The sequence below is a fragment of the Macaca fascicularis genome, chromosome 3, assembly GCF_037993035.2.
Source record: "Macaca fascicularis isolate 582-1 chromosome 3, T2T-MFA8v1.1".
In the NCBI taxonomy this organism is placed as follows: Eukaryota; Metazoa; Chordata; class Mammalia; order Primates; family Cercopithecidae; genus Macaca; species Macaca fascicularis.
Window position 1 is genome coordinate 159,667,066 of NC_088377.1, and position 21,058 is coordinate 159,688,123.

The following is a 21,058-nucleotide window of genomic DNA, read 5'->3' on the forward strand; positions in this document are numbered from 1 at the left end:
GTTTAGGCACAGATAGGTAAGAAAGGGAATGGGGGAAAACTTGTTGAAGGTATCTGCCTGGGAGTGATTATGATGATTGACTGTGGAATTTAGTTAAGTAGTGAAGTGAGGACACAGGGTGTGGTGGTCCAGGCCAGCGAAAGGATATGAGACTCATGGACTGTAGGTGCAGTGAGTTAGATTTTCAAAGGACTTTTGGAGTTTTGTGACCAGACAAAATGAGCTGGAATATGAGAAGTGGTGTTAAAAAGTGTGTATGAAATTGAGGTTATTGAGGAATTGCAGTTATTATGAAGACAATTTGTAGCATGTGGCCAGGGAGGTGAGAGGCTGGGAGTAGGTTGGAGGGAAGATCACTGGAAGAGATCCATCCCTATCCCCATCCTCATTCCCATCCCCATGCCCATCCCCATGCCCATTCCCATCCCCATCCCCATCCCCATCCCCATCCCCATCCCCATCACAAGGAAGGTAAATATTAGTTTGCAAGAGTTCAAGCCCTTAGATCTACTTTTGAAGGAGAAGAGGCTATTTGTAAGAAAGTTGGTAAGTTTCTATTCCAAGATAGGAAGACTGCAGGTGTGGCTGTCAGGCCCAAGTCCTAGGTGAGAATGCAGGTCTGCGAGCCCCTGGGACCGGACCATAACGACCTTAACAGCCATAACGACCATAACTGCCATAACGGCCGGCTGCGCAAGGCCCTTCCAGCATTTCCACTTTCGTCAGGTACTGGAGAGAGCCGCTGGCCGGGTGCTAGGGCAGAGTGGCAGGGCGGACGGCTAGGAGGCCAAGGAACATCCTGGTCTGACGGAAAGACTGCAGCCTGCACCGCCATGAATAAGCTTTTCAGCTTCTGGAAGAGGAAGAATGAGACCCGCAGCCGTACCTCCTCAGACCCGTCCATAGGCCAGGGCTACAACCTTCGAGAAAAGGATTTAAAAAAACTTCACAGAGCTGCTTCAGTCGGGGATTTGAAGAAGCTGAAGGAATATCTTCAGCTCAAGAAATACGATGTAAACATGCAGGACAAAAAATACAGGTGACCAGACTGAAGAGCCAGTGGGGGAGGACGGATTGGGGCCCGGGTCCTTCAACCAGAAATAAGACAAGTAGGGGCTGTTTAACCCTGATTGTCACTCAGGGTTTCCCAAAGAAGAAAGATTGTCTGGTGATTATTGGCAGAGGGTCCCACTCCAACTTTCGGCTATTTATTTATTTTTAAATGTGCCGGGTGCGGTCGCTCATGTCTGTAATCCCAGAACTTTGGGAGGCCGAGGCGGGAGGATCACCTGAGGTCAGGAGTTTGAGACCAGCCTGGCCAACATGGCGAAAACCCGTCTCTAACCAAAAATACAAAAATTAGTGGGGCATGGTGGCGGGTGCCTGTAATCCCAGCTACTCGGGAGGCTGAGGTAGGAGAATCACTTGAACCCAGAAGGTAGAGGTTGCAGTGAGCCGAGATCGGGCCACTGCATTCCAACCTGAGTGACACAGCAAGGCTTGTCTCAAAAAAAAAAAAAAAAAAAAAAAAGGAATACTTACTTGAATATTTTCTGCCCTTCCTGAATCCATCCCCTCCTCTCACTGGCTTGGTCTCCACTGGCAATCCATCTTTTCCCCACCTTGTTGTTTTGCTTCTTGGTAATTGATTGTCCCCAGGCACTAAGATGCACAAGTTTGCTAATTGGAGAATAGTAAAAGAGTAGAGACGACCCACTAGAACATTGGTTAGTCAGATTTTAACACTTGGAAACATCAAAACAAGTAACTTTTTAATTTTTTGAAAAAGAAGCTTGCTGAGTTTATTGATGCTTAGCAAACTTATTTGGACAGAGGATGATTTTTTTCTCCCTTCATTGCTGCCCATTACTCATCACCAATTTTCTTAAATCTGATTTCATTTTCTCACCAAATATGTGCTGCAAATATGTGTAACAACTGTATAAACGTGTCAGATTCTGGGATAATATGATAAGCCGTACTATTCATTAACCACACTCATTACCATTGAACTTGTCAAGTCACAAAGGTCCCTTGCAGCCCCCTGGGGCCTTGATGCAACACAATCAGCTATATGAACTCTGTTAAACCACTGTGCTTACTTTAGTTACAATTTAAAAGAGACTTTGAGAGTCTCCAAACTCAGAATTGCTGTTGAGCTGGGGTTGACAAAGAGAGGGACTCCCCAGATAGCTTCATACCCAGGTTAGCTTTATAACAAGTACAGTTTTAGACTCTATCTTGGCATACTTGAGAGCACAATGGCTGCTTCCAAACAGGCATTTGAACTCACTGTTTAATCAAATTCTCCTTAAATCTAAAGTGAGTTTCTGATAGAGAGCATATACACTTAACCCTTGAACCACATAGGGATTGGGGTGGGGAGCCAACCCCCTGTGAAGTAAAAATTTGCTAATAACTTTTGACTCCCCCAGAACTTAGCTATAAATAGCCTACTGTTGATTGGAAGTGTTACCAACAGCATGAACAGTTGATTAACATATATTTTGTATGTAATATGTATTACCCATTGTATTCTTACAATAAAATAAAGTTAGCAAAAGAAAAGAAAATGTTATTAGGAAAATTATAAGGAAGAGAAAATATATTTACTATTAAGTTGAAGTGGATAATCATAAAGTTGTTCATCCTGTTTTCTTCACATTAAGTAGATGGAGGGGGAGGAAGAGGAGGGGTTGATCATAGTATCTCTGGTATTTTATGGTAGTTAATGATAAAATAGACTGGTATCTACATATATTTTATGCATTCATGGCATATGTAACCTTTTCTTAATTTTTTAGTATTTTTAGGCTACTTGTTTCATCTGGAAGTTTTTTCAAATTGTTGCAAATTTCCAAAATTTTTCTAATGTAGCTATTGAAAAAAATCTGTGTATAAGTGAACTTACACAGTTAAAACACCTGCTGTTCAAGGGTCAACTGTAGTTGCACCTTGTGTTTTATCTATTCAGCCACTCTTTGATTACAGAGCTTAATCTATTTACATTTAATGTATTTATAGATAGGGAAAGTTTTACTATTGCTATTTTGTTAGCTTTCATGTTACTCTTATAGTTCCTTTTTCTTTCTTCCTGTCTTCCTTTGTATTTTCTTGATTTTGTGCTTTGATATTGATGTGCTTTGGTTCCTTTCTCTCTCTTTTTTTGTGTAACTTCTACAGATTTTTTGTGGTTACTTTGAGACTTACATAAAATAGCTCATAGTAGTTTAAGTTGCTAACAATTGAAGTCCAATAGCATGTAAAAATTGTAAATTTTATCTCTCCCACAAACTTTGTTGTCATAATTAACATGTATTCATATAGTTTATGGGGAAGCTGGGGTGCTGGCAAGCCACCCTCTTTGCTCCCTTGGGTAAAGCTGGGAGCTAGTGAATCTCTTTCTGATCATATGGCACTGTGTTGGAGGCAGGATCTTCAGCGAGAGGGTGTTCTGAATCTGTCTATAAGTTCTACTACCTCTGGTTTTGTATTCTCCCAGGGTGCAGGAGACTTTCAATTAGTTTCTGATTTTTCACAAAGGGAGTTTGTCCTTATGCTGTTGCTGAATTGGTGTGTTTGTTGTGGGGAAGGGTACTTCAGGGTTTCCTACTCTGTCATATTGCTGACATCCCTCTGGTTAATCTTTTTAATGTGGATCACTTATGAAAGATTTCCTCAATTACCTAATATCTTCAAACCCATTAACAACCACTTGCTGCAAAAATTAATACATATTAAGAAAAAAAGTTATGTGTTTGGCATTAGTAACAGTAAATATGTACTCTCTGTGGCTGCCTTAAAATATTTTTGGGAGTTTCAAGTCAAAGGGTATGAAAAGCATCATCTTTCATCACAATAGGCTAAGTGAAAACTATATGGTTAGAAAAAATATTTGTATTTAGCTTACTGGTAGTATTATGTCTTTTTTTTTATTTTTGAGACAAAAACAGTGTTGTCCAATCTTCTAGATGGCTTTTATCTTACACCACTCCACTGAATGACTTTATAAGGTAATCAATAACTTCAACATGACTTCATTCAGGGGTTACTTTTCAGTCTTACCTTGCTGGCATGTCAGCAAAGTATTTTATTTGCCATATCAGCGGTATTTGAATTAATGTCTTTCAGAACACTGGGGCCATCTGGCATTTCTCCTAATTCTGTGGACACTTCTTTTGAGACTCCTTTGCTGGTTTCTCTTCATCTTCCTGACTTGTAAATACTTAAGGAGTTCCGCCAGAAATGATTTCTCTCTGTATTTTGATCTTCACTCTCCTAGTGAAGAGAGATTAGCTTTAAATATACATATTCCAGTGCCTTCCAACTTTTAATCTCCAGCCAACAAGACCTCTTGCCTGCCTATATTTATACTTGGATATCTGATATTCACTGCTGTGATAATAAATGTTTAATAACAGGCTCTTAATGGGTAGGGGAGGGAAAGAGGGAAAACCCTGATTCATAGGGTTTGTAAATAGTGGCCAATTTTAAGCTACCAATGTGATATCAACTGGCTTGCAAAATTCCTGAAAATTTAACAGTTAGCTTGCAAGAACCACGAGCTCCATCACATCACTACTTAACTTTCTCAAACTGAGGTCTCAAACATTCCCAAACTAAGATCCTGTTATTTCATTTCTGACCTGCCTTTTCTTTTTCTATAAATGCCAAATGTTGTCTTTCAATTGCTTTAGGCTGAAATTCTAGAATATTTTTGATTCCTCTAATTCCTTCACATCCTTCATTTGATAAAACAGGAAATCTTGTTGGCTCCTCCTTCAAAATATATCTAACATCCAAGCATTTCTTACCACCTTTATAAGTACTACCATAGTCAAAGCCACCATTATGTCTTAACTAGAATTACTACAGTGCCCACTTAACTACACTTTTCCCTTTTCAGCTTATTCTCAATACAGCAATCAGAATGATCCTGTATAATGTATGTCAAATGATATTACTCCTTGTTTTCATAACTTAGAATCACTCCCATCTTATTAGGGGTAAAAGCGATATCCATCCAGTGTCTCATACAACCCTATATGATCTTCATCCTCACCCTGTTACTTCTCTGATCTTACCTCCTGCAACTCTTCCTTTCATTCATTTACCTCCAGCTACACTGGTCTTCTTACTGTTCCACAGAAATGCGAGACATGCATTTAGGGTTTTTGGACTTGCTGGTCCCTCTGCCTGGGGTGCTTTTCCCTCAGATAGTCGTATCACTTGCTCTTTCACTTCCTTTAGGTGTTATTCAATTGGTACCTTACTAGTGAGGCCTTTCCTGGCTACTCTTTACCTAAAACTGTACCCTTTCTCCTCACTGACATTTCCTATCCTTCTTCCCTGCTTTTCTCTTTAGAACTTAATATTGTCTGATGTACTTTTCATCTTTTAAATTGTTTGTTGTTTACCTCTTCTACTAACGTGTGATTTATAAAAGCAGGTATTTGCACATGCTTTGTTTGCTGATATATCCTCATCAGCTAGAACCCTGCCTAGCCGTAGTGAGTGCTCAATATTTTAAAAATACGTGAATGAAAGGATGAATACATACATACATACACATATAAATAGGATAACTTAAAGATACTATTCAGTAATAAATGCAATGAATTATGGATATATGCAAAAAATATGGGTGAATCTTGAAAGTGTCATGCTGACTGAAAGAAACCAGACACAAATGATTCCATTTACATGAAATTCTAGAAAAGGTAAAGCATTGTAGCATACAGGAAACAATGAAAAAAGAAAACTACAGTCCAATATTCCTGATGAACATAGACACAAAAATACTAGCAAACCAAATCCAGCAGTACATCAAAAAGATAATTCAACACAATCAAGTGGGTTTTACTCCAGGTATACAAGGATGGTTCAACATATGCAAATCAATAAATGTGATTCACCACATAAACAGAATTAAAAGCAAAAACCGGATGATCATCTCAATAGTTGCAGGAAAAGCATTGATAAAATCCAACATCCCTTCATGATAAAAACCCTCAACAAACTAGGCATCGAAGAAATATACCTCAAAATAATAAGGGCCATCTATGACAAACACACAGCCAACATCATACTGAATGTGGAAAAGTTGAAAGCATTCCTCCTAAGAACTGGAATAAGGCAAAGATGTCTGCTCTCACCACTCCTATCCAACGTAGTACTGGAAGTCCTAGCCAGAAAAATCAGGCAAAAGAAAGAAAAGGCGGCCGGGCGCGGTGGCTCAAGCCTGTAATCCCAGCACTTTGGGAGGCCGAGACGGGCGGATCACGAGCTCAGGAGATCGAGACCATCCTGGCTAACACGGTGAAACCCCATCTCTACTAAAAAATACAAAAAAAAAAAATAGCCGGGCGAAGTGGCGGGCGCCTGTGGTCCCAGCTACTCGGGAGGCTGAGGCAGGAGAATGGCGTAAACCCGGGAGGCGGAGCTTGCAGTGAGCTGAGATCCGGCCACTGCACTCCAGCCTGGGCGACAGAGCCAGACTCAGTCTCAAAAAAAAAAAAAAAAAAAAAAAAAGAAAGAAAAGGCATCCAAAACTGTCAAAGAGGATATGAAATTATCTCTATCACATGGACATAAAGGTGGAAATAATAGACACTAGGGTCTCCAAATGGGGGAATGTTAGAATGGGCATGAGAGTTGAAAAACTACCTATAAGATACTATGTTCACTATTTGGGTAATGAGTTCAGCAGAAGCGCAGCATTATGCAAGATACCCATGTAACAAACCTACATATGTACACCCCGAATCTAAAAAAAAAAGGATAGTGACATACTGCAAATTAATAGTTACCAGTGGTTTTAGATATGGGGGCGGGTGAAAGAATTGACTGCAGAGAATTGACTGTAAATTGACTAGTCAAACTTCATAAAATTGTACACTTTAATTTTATTATAAATTACACCTCGATAAAGCTGAATGAAAAAATCTCAAACTGTATATTTCTGTTTGAACATTTGTGTGTGTGTGTGTGTAAAGAGAGAGATACCAAAAATGAGAAAGATAAAATCTTAAAGAACATACACTTAAATTGCTATTTCTGAGAGAGATGAAATGTGGGGAGAGGAAAGTAGATAGAGTGAGATGGTCATTGGGAACTATTCGTTTTGTTTGAATTTTTAATAAGGTAAATTACAATGTTTTATCAAATGTTTCACAGACTCATTTTGGAAGCATTGTGCTTAAGGTCTCTGAAACCTCATGTAAGCATATGTGCATATTAATGGCCTAATGGAAGTAATATTTTTATATATGTTTTCTAGTAAAAATAATGATACTGAAAATTGGAATTTCTGGTTAAAAAAAAAAAGGGACAAGGGAAATAGCATTAGCAGATTGTTCAGGAAGCCATAGTGGCCTAGTAGGAAAAACATTGTTCTGAGAGTCAAGATCTGAGTTTGAGGCCTTCTCTACATCTGTATAATGCGGATATACCTTCAGTCTCATCTTTCAAACTAGAGCTACTACTCGATTAGTGTTTTTTAAACAAAGATCTGCAAAGCTCTGTTGCAGGCATCTTATTAAATCAGAATAGCTCCCTGTTAATGTGCTCTGCATAGTTAGCTTCTATTTTTGTTTTTATTTCAAGAGCACTGTGCCTAATAAGTTTGAAAATGAATTGGAGATGTTTGATATCTCTCCTGCTATAAAATCACTTTTATGGTTTTTAATAAAAAAGCCCTTCAGATCACCTTCATAAATTGGGGAGTGGAGGCCCAATTCTAAATTAATACCTTCAACCGTACTACTCAAACCTAGATTACATCGAAAGTGCCCAGTCTAGAGTTGAAAATAAATGACCTAGGGTGAGTTAGCTTCCTTGGTTACTTCTCCTTCACTCACCCTGAACTCTTAAGTTATCAAGAGTCCAAGAATATTACTTAAAAAGGACATTCTCATGATGAGACTCAATTGAAGGCTACAGCTATGCCCTGGCCCTGTACTCTGTCTAGCAGAAAACACTTTTCACTTCAGCTTTCAAAGTAATCATTCAGCCTTGACACTCATCTGAGTCATGCCTTTTGCTGAAGTTCAATTTGAGATTTCTGGTATCTGATCATTCATCACCTGTCCACAGTCTATGCTGACAATTTTTCCATTGATATAAAAGAGAGTGGGAGTCTGGGAGAAAACAGAACTTGAATGAAACAAAATGACACCAGTTAGCCTGAAAACCTAGTAACCAATGTTAAGCTTCACAGGAATTTAGATTTCTGGTTAGATTAAGTACCATGAGTTAAGAAGTAACAATATAAAGTCTTAAATTTGGAGTGTGATGTATTGATGAAAGTTAAGGATTTTTGACAAATGGAATAACATTGATTTAAAAATGTTTCTCCAAGATATCTGTAAATACACTTTTTGCATTCAACTATTTCAAAAAATAGAATGGCCTTTGTTTTTGACATTAAGTGGAAAAGCATTCCTATTGGCCTTGAGGCATTTACATTATATGTGTAAACATATAGAGAAGCCATGACAATTTTTTTTCTTTTGCTGCTTGCTCCAATTGTGAGCTCTAAAATTTTACACTTAAATCTAAAATTTAAAATAAAATCAATGTAAATGTTAAATCTGTATGTTTTTAAAACTTTTTTTTAAACTAAGATAACTGCTTTAAAAGGATGTCAAATATTCTAAGTAAAAATCTTCTTTACAAGACTGACAGTTTGAGTGAATATTGTCAACTTTTTAGTGTTTTGTGCATGCTCAAGCTAGATTAGCTCTTGTTTTCAGATTTTGTATAAATGACCCCAGGCTGCATTGTTCAATACCTCCTTTGAAGGTGGAATCTTTCAAGGCTATTTTATTTTATTGAATTTGTGGCTGATTTCCTAAGTTCTTGGAGTTTAATATGGGCCATGAAATTTTTTTGTAGATTTGTTACTGAAGGTTTTAGATTCAGTTGGTAGAAGAGTGAGGTATACAGCAGGATGCAGCAGCTATTTTTGGAGGACCTATTGGGAATCCATTTACTTTCTCTTAGTAAGAACAGTCTCTCTCTCTCTCTCTCTCTCTCTCTCTCTCTCTCTCTCTGTGTGTGTATGTAATTTTATGTATTTATTTTAAATTAGGTAAAAAATAAAACTGGAGTTGGAGGGAGAGGCAGATCTAAAAATTGGGTGGAAACCACCAAAGTTCCTTGGAACTAAATTCTCAAGATAGGTGTAATGGCAGATGAAGGGGACACATCAAAATGTTTGCCAGGATTTGCTATCTACTGCAAAGACTTATCTTTGGTGGGCTTAAAGCTATTTAGCCCTGTGTTGTGTTGGGATTGAGGGCTCTGAAAACTCCTATTACATAAGGAATTTCATCCTTAAACCAAATTGTAAATGTGAGCAGAAAGGTTAATCAATGCTTCATTGTATCAGGATTACTGAGAAATTAGTCATCAGAAATGCTTGGTAAGGATGGAATCACAGTAAAGTAAGGTGGATAGTTTTGAGGGAAACATAATTTAGACCATGGTGTTTGATGAATCACTTTTGTCCTACAACAAAGTTCTTCTTTGTTTGTTCCTTAAGTTCAGATTGTCTTTTCCATGAAGTACGTTAATTATGGATAACTTCTGGTTTTATTCTGTTATGTTAGCTGACTGTCCTCTTCCTGACTGTGCTCTCTCTTTAGCTAAATAATAATATAACTGGTTAAAATTTGGCTTTTTATATTGTAGTTATATTACAGTCCTGCCTTCCAGAGATTACATTCGGGTAAACTTAGATTTTTAGCTTTCTCCAATTTTTTCAAACTGTTTTTATATTTTCTTGGTTTACTGCTAGAGATGGTAAGTTATTGTGAATAGGTTTAGTTAGTTTATCTTTTTGAAAATTGCCTTATTTTTAAGTAGTTATCTTATTTTTGAGGTTCATCTTTTTGCTACTCCTGTGTGTCAATAGCAGGTCTATTTAGGTACCCATAGAGTACTTCTGAGGAGCTAGAGTGAAACAAGGAAAATATATTTAAGCTTCTTGTTTTAAATGGATTATTTATATGTGGCCTTGGCATTATAAAATTATCTAAAAACAAGGCTATAATGATATCGCCTTAGGAGAAGATAAATGTTTATTGAGGGCCAGTCCAGGCTAAAAATTGCAAAATTTAAATGGATCTAATTAGTCTTCTGTCAAAGTTCATGAATGTGTGTCTGGTTTCTGGCAGGCTACCTAGAATATGGTTCTTTAGAAGTGGAAATTAGTGTAATAACTTAAAATAGGGTTAAGATCTACAACTTAGAGAGTCCTTAGGCATTCACCTTTTACTCCTCAGATACAAATGCCAACATTAATCACTGAGTTAATAAAGAAAAACACACAATTAGGGATAACATGTCATTAAGTAATATACTTTCCTCCTGTTACCTATTAGATGCATCTCAGGTTTTAAATATAATTTCTAAATTTTATTGTGATGCATAACTTTATTATCTTTTCCAAGCCCAGATATCATTTTGGTACTTTTTAAAAAATCTATTTTTCATCTAATTATAGTTACATTTTCCTTGAAGTGAAATCAGTTAAATACTTAATCTTCAACACACTGGCATAGCCCTGAAATTTCAATAAAAGGTAATTGTAGTTAATGTACATTTGTTTAAATAGAAATATGTGCATGCAGCACGTACTTTAGCAATGTACAATCTGGCTTGTTTTTGAGTAAAATAAGTAACTTCTCAAACGGAGACTTATCTCTAACTTTGTGTTTTGTTTTATTGACATAGAACACCTTTGCACCTGGCCTGTGCGAATGGACATAGAGATGTTGTACTTTTCTTAATTGAGCAACAATGCAAAATAAATATCCGGGATAGTGAAAACAAATCCCCATTGATTAAGGTATGCCATAATTTTTCGTTTTCAATTGGAATGTGTTTGAGTTCTCCTAGTTAACTTTTGTTGATTTTTCATGTTTTAAAACATAGTATCAAACATTAATTTATCATATCCCAAATAGTAAATTTGTTACTCATCTACTCTTGTTGCATTAACAGGCAGTACAGTGTCAAAATGAGGATTGTGCTACTATTCTTCTAAACTGTGGTGCAGACCCAAATCTGAGGGATGTTCGTTATAATACTGCTCTTCACTATGCTGTTTGTGGTCAAAGTTTCTCATTAGTTGAACAACTGCTTGATTATGAAGCTGATCTTGAAGCGAAAAATAAGGTAGTTTTCTATTAAAGGAAAAAATCCTATATTTTAGAAAGCAACTGAAGAGCATATTTCAGATAATTCATCTATGTTGAAATATATGTTATATAAAGAATGAATTTTCCAAACTGAAATTGGGGAGAAAGAGAAGAGATTATCAAAAACTGATAAAATTTTTCTTCTCTTAAAGTCTTTATTTTATTGCAGATTGTAATCCTGACCTCCAAAGAAACACTATATTTAACAATTATAATTGTTTAACAGGCCTTAACAAATGAGGAATATTTAATTCTCTTATAACTGGGTATTGATAAAAACATAAAACCCACCTTTTTTCTATTTTATTGATATACTCATGAATAATAATAATAGGGTTGAAATAGCAAATCACATAATATTAAAATTAATCTAACTCTTCTATTAAGGCATTATGAATAACCGATGAATTTTTTTAAAAAGCATATTGATACTTTACTGATATTTTGTCTACATGACATCCAAAATAAGTGCCAGCCTTGGAGGTTTAAATGAAACCCAATGGAAATCTGAATATGACAATATTATGAAATGTGAATTGATGGTATGCAATACTTACATTAAATGCTAGGTGCTCATCACTTACTTATTCTAGGCTGCTCTTAACCTACAATTTGAATTAAGCCTAAAATAGCAACTTTAATTTTTTGTCTGGCTCAACCCTGATTTGTTTTATTGGTCTTTGAAATCACATTTTTTTATGCACTAAAATCTTTTAAGGGTTACAGTGTATATTCAGAAGTTTTTATACACACGTATTTTAAGTTGAACTTAAATCTAAAGAGCATGAAACTTTGCTACAATATTTTAATCATTTTGAAATAATTTTTTCAGGATGGTTATACTCCACTGTTGGTTGCTGTTATTAACAACAATCCAAAAATGGTAAAATTTCTTCTGGAGAAAGGGGCTGATGTGAATGCTTCAGATAATTATCAAAGGTATAATTAATAAATAAGATAGCACGTAACTAGAGCTACCTAATAGGATTGTGTGTGTGTGTGTGTGTGTGTGTGTGTGTGTGTGTGTCCACGAAACACAGGGATATGATAACGAGAAAATATAGAACCATAAGACCCATAGGATGTATGCTCACATGCTTTTGGACAGATTATCTGAACTTTCAGGATTTGTTTTTCCCTTTGTAAAATCAAACAGTTGGACCAACTACTAATTGGTTATTATTGTTGTTATTTATTTATCATTTATTATTAGAATTTAACGTTAGACTCTTACATAGATGACCAACTGTTGTAGTTAAATGGGATCAGGGGACCCAAAGTCCTAAGACACATTCCTTCATGGAATTTTGAGACATGTTTTTGGAAACACTAGGCTTCCAGGAAGAAGAGATTGAAAATGACTGAGCTAGCTGCTTCCTAGGTACTGTGCATGTTTAGACTCCATGATATGATCTGTGACTGGCACCCTTTTTTGAGCAGATCTGCTGTACTTTTTACATTCTTGCCTTGATTCTTTCTGATAGAGGTCCTACATTTGAATAGTAAATTGAGAAGACTGACTTTTTAAAATGAGGCATGTTTAAGATCTTTAAATGGGCATTCGTTTCTATTTCTTGCTCCAGAACAGCCCTTATTCTTGCTGTCAGTGGTGAACCAACACGTTTAGTAAAGCTTCTTCTTCAGCAAGGTGTGGAATTATCTTGCCAAGATATTTGTGGATTCACAGCTGAGGAATATGCTTATTTCAATGGTTTTACTGTGTAAGTGATACTGCATGTCTTTTAACAACTGTGTGGGGTTTGATTGTAAGGATCGAAGCCTAAGCCCCCAAGTACAAGCCTGGAATAGGCTCAACAGTAGGGGTAACCACATACAAATCTGTGCAGGGATTCTTGATTTTCTCTGTGAGTTCAATCAATGTAAGGGCTACAAATGGGCTGAATATGCAAATAAACTACCAGAGGCACGAGCAGTGGAAGTGTGCCAGGACAGGGATTTAGACACTTGTAACATAGCCATTAAAAAACAAAAGGTGATAGAGTTGGACAAAAGATGATTCATTCACACAAAGCCTTTCATTGCCTTTAGATATAGATATTATTAATGTATGGATTTTATTCATATTTTGAATATTATTGTTAACATTTCATTAGCTAACTTTAGTTTGATAAGTGTTCAGAATTCTAAAGTACACTCTATTTACACCCAAAAGAAAAACTATTTTCATGTATGAATACGAAGTTCGGATTTTTAATAATGAGAAAATTAGATATGATATAGAGAAATTTAATTTATAGCTAATGAATTAACTTATAGATAATTTATAACTAAATTTATAGCTTAATGAAGTTAAATAACATACAAAGTATTTTCTCTATAATTTTATTTTAAGAGCAATTTAAAATTATAAGTAGGTATTTTTTTCAGTTTTTATTCTTCTTCTTTCACTGCTTTATTCACATTCTAGGAATACTTGTTAATCATTAATTCCATTATGAAAAGCATAGGTGGGAGGGAAGAAAAATAATCACATATAGATACAGATGTTTAGTCTTAATTTAACTTTAGACACAAAAGAATTTTTATTCTATTAAATGTATGAACCATGATTGAATAAATATAGTATTTTCATCTTTGTAATATGGAACATGTGTACTTTGTTTTACTTTGGTTTAAGCAGATCACATGCATAAAAACTTAAATGAAATAAACATGTAAATTATTGGTGAATATCCAAACTATAAAAGGATTCTTCACTCTATAAAAGGGATCCCTAATGTTTCTTTTATGTACAAATTTTTTTCCATCACTTAAAAAGCTTAGGTATATGAAACTGGAAGACACATGTATCTGTTTAGTAATGTATCTATTGGTCAAAAACAGTACTTGTATATTAAAATACTTATTTACATCTATGTAAGCAAGTCTTATGAAGGCATTATTGGATAGTTTGATGAGAAGGAAATCTTACAATCTTCCTTTATCTACCCCAAATGGCTTTTAGAACAGAAAATTCTTTTTGTAGATTGCTCCATCATTAATTTAAAAATAAAAACATATTGACCATGAAGTTTTTGTCCTCTTAATAGATTCACATTTTCAATGTTGAAAATTCTAAGAGAATTACATTTTTTTTTCTTTTTTTCAAAGAGGTGAAAGGGAAGAGAAGCAACTTTCTAATGATTAAGCAATTACCTCTAGGATGTGGAAATGATCAACATTTAATAAAAATTGCAAGTGACTCTTCAAAACTACAGTCTAATTCCCCTTGTTCTTTTGCAGTATTTGCCCCTTTTTTGCAGTGGGAACTAAGCTTTCTGTAATTGTGACTTTTGTTGCTTGCGTAGCTGTTGCCTATCTAACGTACTCAAGCATGTGCTGCTTCATAGCATCATTTGTTGACTCTCTATGTAGAATCTACATAGATTCTATGGCTTAGTAAAGTGGAAGCATAGATAATATTCCTTATATAGTTTTAAAAAATTAGTGAAACACTTCCAAATGAAGGAATTATATTTAAGTATTTATTTTATGGTTAGCCATAACCCATGCATTTCTTCATTTCTCGCATTAAAATTCAGAAGCCATATGGCTCTTTTCTGTCATGGAGAAAAAGTATATTCATCACTGGATGTGTTTCAGTCCCTGACTGAGTTAATTGTCTTCACTTTGTTAATTTACTATTAAACCTGAGTGCTGTGAGCTGAATTTCCTCCTAAAATTCACACGTGAAAGCCCGTGGCCTAGTACCTGCGAATGTGACCATTTTTGGAGATAGAGCCTTTAAAGGGGTGACTAAGTTAAAGTGAGGACATTAGGGTGGGTCCTAATTTAATGTCTAACCTGGGTCCTTATGAAAACGGGAGATTAGAACATGCAGAGAGACACTGGGGTGCTTGTGCTCAGAGGGATGACGTATATGAAAAGGCCAGTCATCTAAAGGGCAGTCTTCTAAAGCAGGGGTCCCTAACCCCTGGGCCATGGACCAGACCTGTTAGGAACCGGGCAGCACAACAGGAGGTGAGCCGCGGGCCAGCAAGCAATGCCACCTGAGCTCTGCCTCCCGTCAGATCAGCAGAGGCATTGGGTTCTCATAGGAGCGCGAACCCTCTTGTGAACTGCTTTGCAGGGCATCTAGTTTGTGATCTCCTTATGAGAATCTAACTAATGCTTCATGATCTCAGGTGGAACAGTTTCATCCTGAAACACCCCTGTCACTGAACTTCTGTGAAAAAATTGTCTTCCACAATGCCGGTCCTTGGTGCCAAAAAGGTTGGGGATTACTAATCTAAAGAACAGTTATCTAAAAGGCAAATAAGTACCTGGGACAGATTTTCCCTTAAGGACCCCAGGGAAAGCCTACCCCACTGGCACCTCAATAAATGTGCAGCCGACAGAACCATGAGAAAATTAGTTTCTGTTTAACCCACCCCATTTGTGGTGTTTTGTTATGGCACCCCTAGCAAATGAATACACCAAGTATAAATTAAAGCCATTTTTACTACCTTGATAGTGGCTTTAAAAAAAATCATATTTGTGATAGCAGGAAGAAAAGAGGTGCCAGAGAATGGGAGTACATGAAATAAAAATGGTGTCTGTTGACAGAGTTGGCTCAAGAGGAAGCTTGTCCTCAAGTGTGTTACATTCTTGGGACGGCATTGGCTGGTGTCTAAGGTTTTGATTTGATACTTATATGTTAGGAATTAAATTTCTATGCATGTTGGCATTCACACATAATTTCCTTTATGGATAGATATCCACAATTCACTGCAAGTCATGGAAAGAAGAAACATGTTAAATAGACACCTTATTCTTGGCACTGCATGTGACTAAAGGAAGGTAAGAAGATTGCTAACTGGATTAGGGTTTTTTCCTTGCTTTTCGTTTGTTAATTTTTTAGGAAAGGAAACAACTTTCTTAAGTAACATTTAATTTTAAAATGAAATTTTTTATTATTTTGAAATGTCAAATATTTTTAAGAACTATTCTAAATAATATTTGTGTTTAAAATATTCCGATGTTGTGTTGGCTGAAAATGTAAAGATGTAATGTAAAAATATGCTTAACGATTAAGATCATTTTTTAACCCATTGTCTCATGTCTAGCTATAAAAAACAAAATTTTTGCACATATATAGACATTTTAATAGATGAAAAGCTATCATTAAAATTTTAATTTTATTGTAAAAATACATTAAATAAGCAGTGTTGATAGTAGTTGATATAAGATATACCAAATAATTATATAAAATTTAAAACAAAACAATATTTGTAAAGAATTTACTGTGCATCAACTAAAATAAAATTTTGTTATTCATTTTCAAGAATGTATACAGTTATTTAGGTCTGTAAAAAATAGTTTTTATTGACAAGTATGTTTTACACTGACTTGTTTTATTGGATGAGAGAAACTTTTAGAACTCTCCTCTGTATTCACTAGCAGACTCCTGCACTACAATTCACCCCCAGTGTAAAATGGAAGAAAATAAAAAGGACATAGAAGGAGTGTGTAGGCAATAGGAGATCATATAAATTCACAATTATTCAAGCCCTCTCCATCCTCCATCCCCACAAATCTATAGTGATAATGCTTATAACAATGTTTGGTCCTATCAATTCCAGGTGAATAAACTTAAGGGAGAATTTCTCTGAATTATCTTTTTGTTTGTTTGTTTTGTTTTGTTTCGTTTTTGAGATGGAGTCTTACTCTGTCACCCAGGCCAGAGTGCAGTGATGCAATCTCAACTCACTGCAATTTCTGCCTCCGGGGTTCAAGTGATTTTCCTGCCTCAGCCTCCCAAGTAGTTGGGATTACAGGCGTCTACCACCATGCCCAACTAATTTTTGTATTTTTAGTAGAGATGGGGTTTCACCATGTTTGCCAGGCTGGTCTCGAACTCCTGACCTCAGATGATCTGCAACCTGAGTCTCCCAAAGTGCTGGAATTACAAGCGTGAGCCACTGTGCCTGGCCCTCTGAATTACTCTTAATGTACACTCTTATTTCCTCTTCTCCTGCATCTCTCTCTCTCTTTTAAATGTCTCTGCAGCTCTAAGAAGTGAAGAATTTCTGTGATTTATACTTCGTTTCTTAAGGGAACTAAAGCAGTAGAAACTACAGAAAAATCATTGCTGCATTTTGAGTGCCTCTTGAGGGTAGACATTTAAAACCAGGCTCAATCATTTTATTTTGGCAAGCTTTGTTTACAGTTCATAGTGAAATGTTAATCTTAATGTTTTAAAGCATAGATTTATTGTGTCAAGAAAATTACCAAAAGATGTTGCAAAAATGGTGAACGTAAAAAGTTATGTTTATGTCAAATTCAAAAGGGACAACTTAATCATTTAAAAAATTACTATTAGATATAGAAATGCTAAATTATAATTGTGTCGTAGCTGAGGCATATAATTTAAGAAGTACATGTAGAAATGGAAATATTTAGTCATAAGTAAAGACATTATAAATATCATTTGTTTCCTAGATATGGAACCCATTTCTACAATTTCTTTGCTGCTTCCTTGAATTGGAAAAATATATTTTGAAAGAACCATTAAGTGAACTATTTTAACATTTTTGCTGACTACCCAGTTGAAGAAAAGTTTGTTAAATGGATGGGATATTTTTTTCCACATTAGAAGACATGAAGAAATTTTAAAAGATAAACATCTATATTGTGAACCATCAGCCAAAAAGATATAATTTGTGTTCAACATATAGGCAGAAAAAAATTTGTGTCAAAATATTGAATGGAATAATAATGAATAAACTGTGTTAGGCATGCATTAAAATATTTAAATAAAATAAAAATACATTTCAGCTACAAAATGAAGGAAAACATTATAAATAATCCCGTATAAATCAAAATTATCTTTTATTTACAAGTATTTTCACTGGTAAAGCCTTTTTGATTTTTTAGAAACACTGCAGTACTATAATATATATTCAGAAAACTTGGGTATTACAGAAAAGAAAAAAAGAAAATGCATCACTCAAAGTCTCATTACGCAAACAAAACACTTGTTAAATTTTTGGCATGTTTTGTAGTATTTTAAAATTTGCTTAGATTTTTTTTTTTCCTCAAAGAGAATTTCCAATTTTACATTTTTCTTCTTGAAAACACAATACATTGTTCAGTTTTCACTGTGCTCTTTGCTATAGCTTGAACACATCAAGTGTGGTCTGGCTTCAGAACAGTTCCCAATAAGACCCTTTTTCCTTTAGCTATTGCCTAGGACAACTCCTCATGGGACCTCAGTCGCTGCTCTGTCATTCTGTCACTTACAATGCACCACTCTCTACTCCTCTTGTATCTTGGAATTAAAGCTCCATGAGGGCTTGAACTTTTTGTTCCCTACTACTTGTAAAACGCCTGGTATATAGTAGATATTCAATTTGCTAAATAATAAGTGATACTTGTCGGGCCCTGTTCCAGTAACCTTATGTATCTTACCTCATGATCTTTGCATAGTCTTGTTGAGGTAGGAAGTATTTATATCGTCATTTTAAGATGAGAACATTGAGGTGCAACATGGTTCAATGACTTGCTTGAGGTTACTGAGCTAGAACACTGGGAGCTGGTGTATAAACCCATGCTCTCTGGATTTGAATCTAGCCAGTCCCATGCTAGAATTCGTACCGTAAACCAGTATGCCATGTCACTTCTCTCATGAATGAATGTATGTCATCCTTGTAGGCTCTATTTTTAATGGCTCAGAAGGAAGATTTTCTTTTAATTTGAAACTTGTTTAAATCACTCTTTTATTTAAGTATGTTTGTTTCACTTTCTTCTAGTGCTAGGTGATGTTGAAGAGCTAAAATGGAGGGAAAAAAACCCCAGACAATCCTGACTTCAAGTCAAAGAACATTTAATTTCTGCTATGGTTTTAATCAGTGATTCTTAACTGGGAGCAATTTTGACCCCAGGGGATATTTGGCAATGTCTGCTGAGATTTTTGGTTGTCAAGACTGAAAATCAATACTGCTAAATATCCTATCATGCATGGGACAGTCCCCACAACAAATAATTGTCTGGCCCCAAATGTCAACAGTTTCAAGGCTGAGAACTCTGACCTAGATTCTATATTATATGCTGGGGACCAAAGATGAAAAAGATGTTATTATATACTCTGTCTTAAATGAACTCACAGATGTTTAGTTTCCCCCCCCCCCCCAGTCTTTTTAGTAGGTAAGTAAATGAGAGTTAGAACAGGTGTAATGTACCTTCGTCATTAGCAGAAAAGGAGGGAGTGGTAACTAACTAGAGTAGGGAGGGTCAGGGGTGATTTCAGCTAAAAAGGAACTTTTTGGCTGGGATCATAGAATAAGTAGGGTTTCTCTAGGTCTCCAAATCAAAACTTACTCAACCATAATAAAAAGTTCATAATAGAGGCAGAAGCAAAACACCCAAGAATCAGAGGAGAGAAGAAGTCACCACAAGGTTAACATTGGCGGGGTAGATGAGATTTTAACCAGGTTCTGAAGGGTAGGTGGAATTTTGACATAGTACATCTAATAAAAAATTAGGCTTGGCACGTTGGCTCACACCTGTAATCCTAACACTTTACGTGGCTGTGGTGGGAGGATCACTGAAGCCCAGAAGTTTGAGACCAGCTTGGGCAACATAATGACATCCCATCTCTACAAAAAATGTAAAAACTCGTCAAGCATGGTGGCACATGCTGGTAGTCTCACCTACTCAGGAGACTCCTGCTGAAGTGGGAGGATTGCTTGAGCCTAAGAGGTTGAGGCCTCAGTGAGCTGTGATTTTGCCACTATACTCCAGCTTGACCTTGTCACAAAAAGAAAAAAAAAGTAGATTAGGTGGAATGAAGAACTTTGTGTATCTTATAATCGAATTTGTGTTGACTACTCTTTGGGGAAAATGTGTACTCTAAAATGGTATGCTGTAGTGCAGATGCAGTACACAGATATTTGATCTGATTTTGCCAGCTCTGCTTCTCCATTACTGTTACCTTTCTAGGAATATTTTTGTGAATTCTCTCAAGTATTTCAATTCTTAGAATATTGTCAAATTGTGAATTACTTTTTAGTGTGTCTGGTAATATCTAAAACAGAGAACATTTACTTTTCCTTTAAGAAGTTTAACAACAGAAAACTATTTAATACATACCCAACTTTAGGTAAACATGTACACTTCCTTTAAGCAACCATATAAGTAGACTACTTTTCTCACTCATGTGGACAGCTGGGAGGAATACATTTCTTCATGAATGATCTCTTCCCCTAACCAACTTAGAGTTACGGCATAAAGTGGTGCAGATTTAGAGCACCCTTGTGGAGGGAGTGATGCTGACTAAACCATGTGCTTTGACACAAGCCTCTGTCAAAGAAAGGTCACATTTTTTTAAGTTTTCAAAGGTAAGTGGAAGTGACAGGTTGCCTTTTTTTTTTTTTTTTTTTTTCCCTATCAAAGCCCATCACCCTCTTGCACTCTTGCCATCCTCTCCAAGGAGAGCATGTTTAGATAGCAGCTACTTCTCCAGCCTTGGTCTCCCAATGAGACACAGATGGGTCATGTCTGAATTAAGCCCAGCTGATAAGAGGAACCCTGCCAGACTCAGCAGAACCACAGCCAATACTCAAAAGTAAGAAATAAACGTTTGGAGTTTAAACCACTGATACTGTGAGATTGTTTATTGTCCCCAGCAAAAAGAAGACTGATAACAGAAATCATGGAGTCAGCTTGTCAGATCAACAGTGTGCATCTCGACCCATGTTCATTCTCTAGAAATCAAGCCTCTCCCCACAAAAGATTCTTTTACCAGCTGCAAGGAAAACCATTTCATGTGCTACATAGGTGATGCTTTCATTCTGCAGTCTTTACTGAGATTTATCATACTTTTACATAATCACTTTTTGCCTTAAAAGAAATAC

General features: G+C 36.0%; 1 protein-coding gene across 1 annotated transcript; it reads left to right on the forward strand.

The window, feature by feature from the left end:
- Positions 1–714: 714 nt before the first annotated feature.
- ANKRD7 (ankyrin repeat domain 7) lies at positions 715–16,004 on the forward strand. Its single transcript, XM_005550604.4, has 6 exons — positions 715–1,039; positions 10,738–10,852; positions 11,008–11,181; positions 12,037–12,143; positions 12,788–12,925; positions 15,919–16,004. Exons 1-6 carry the CDS (start codon positions 834–836, stop codon positions 15,965–15,967), a joined length of 789 nt encoding a protein of 262 aa, XP_005550661.4. The 5' UTR covers positions 715–833; the 3' UTR covers positions 15,968–16,004.
- Positions 16,005–21,058: the final 5,054 nt, after the last annotated feature.

Coding starts and splice junctions, on each gene's coding strand:
- ANKRD7 (XM_005550604.4), top strand. CDS start 834: ATGAATAAGCTTTTCAGCTTCTGGAAGAGGAAGAATGAGACCCGCAGC. Junction 1,040..10,737: donor ATGCAGGACAAAAAATACAG/GTGACCAGACTG, acceptor TTATTGACATAG/AACACCTTTGCACCTGGCCT. Junction 12,926..15,918: donor TATTTCAATGGTTTTACTGT/GTAAGTGATACT, acceptor CTTTATGGATAG/ATATCCACAATTCACTGCAA.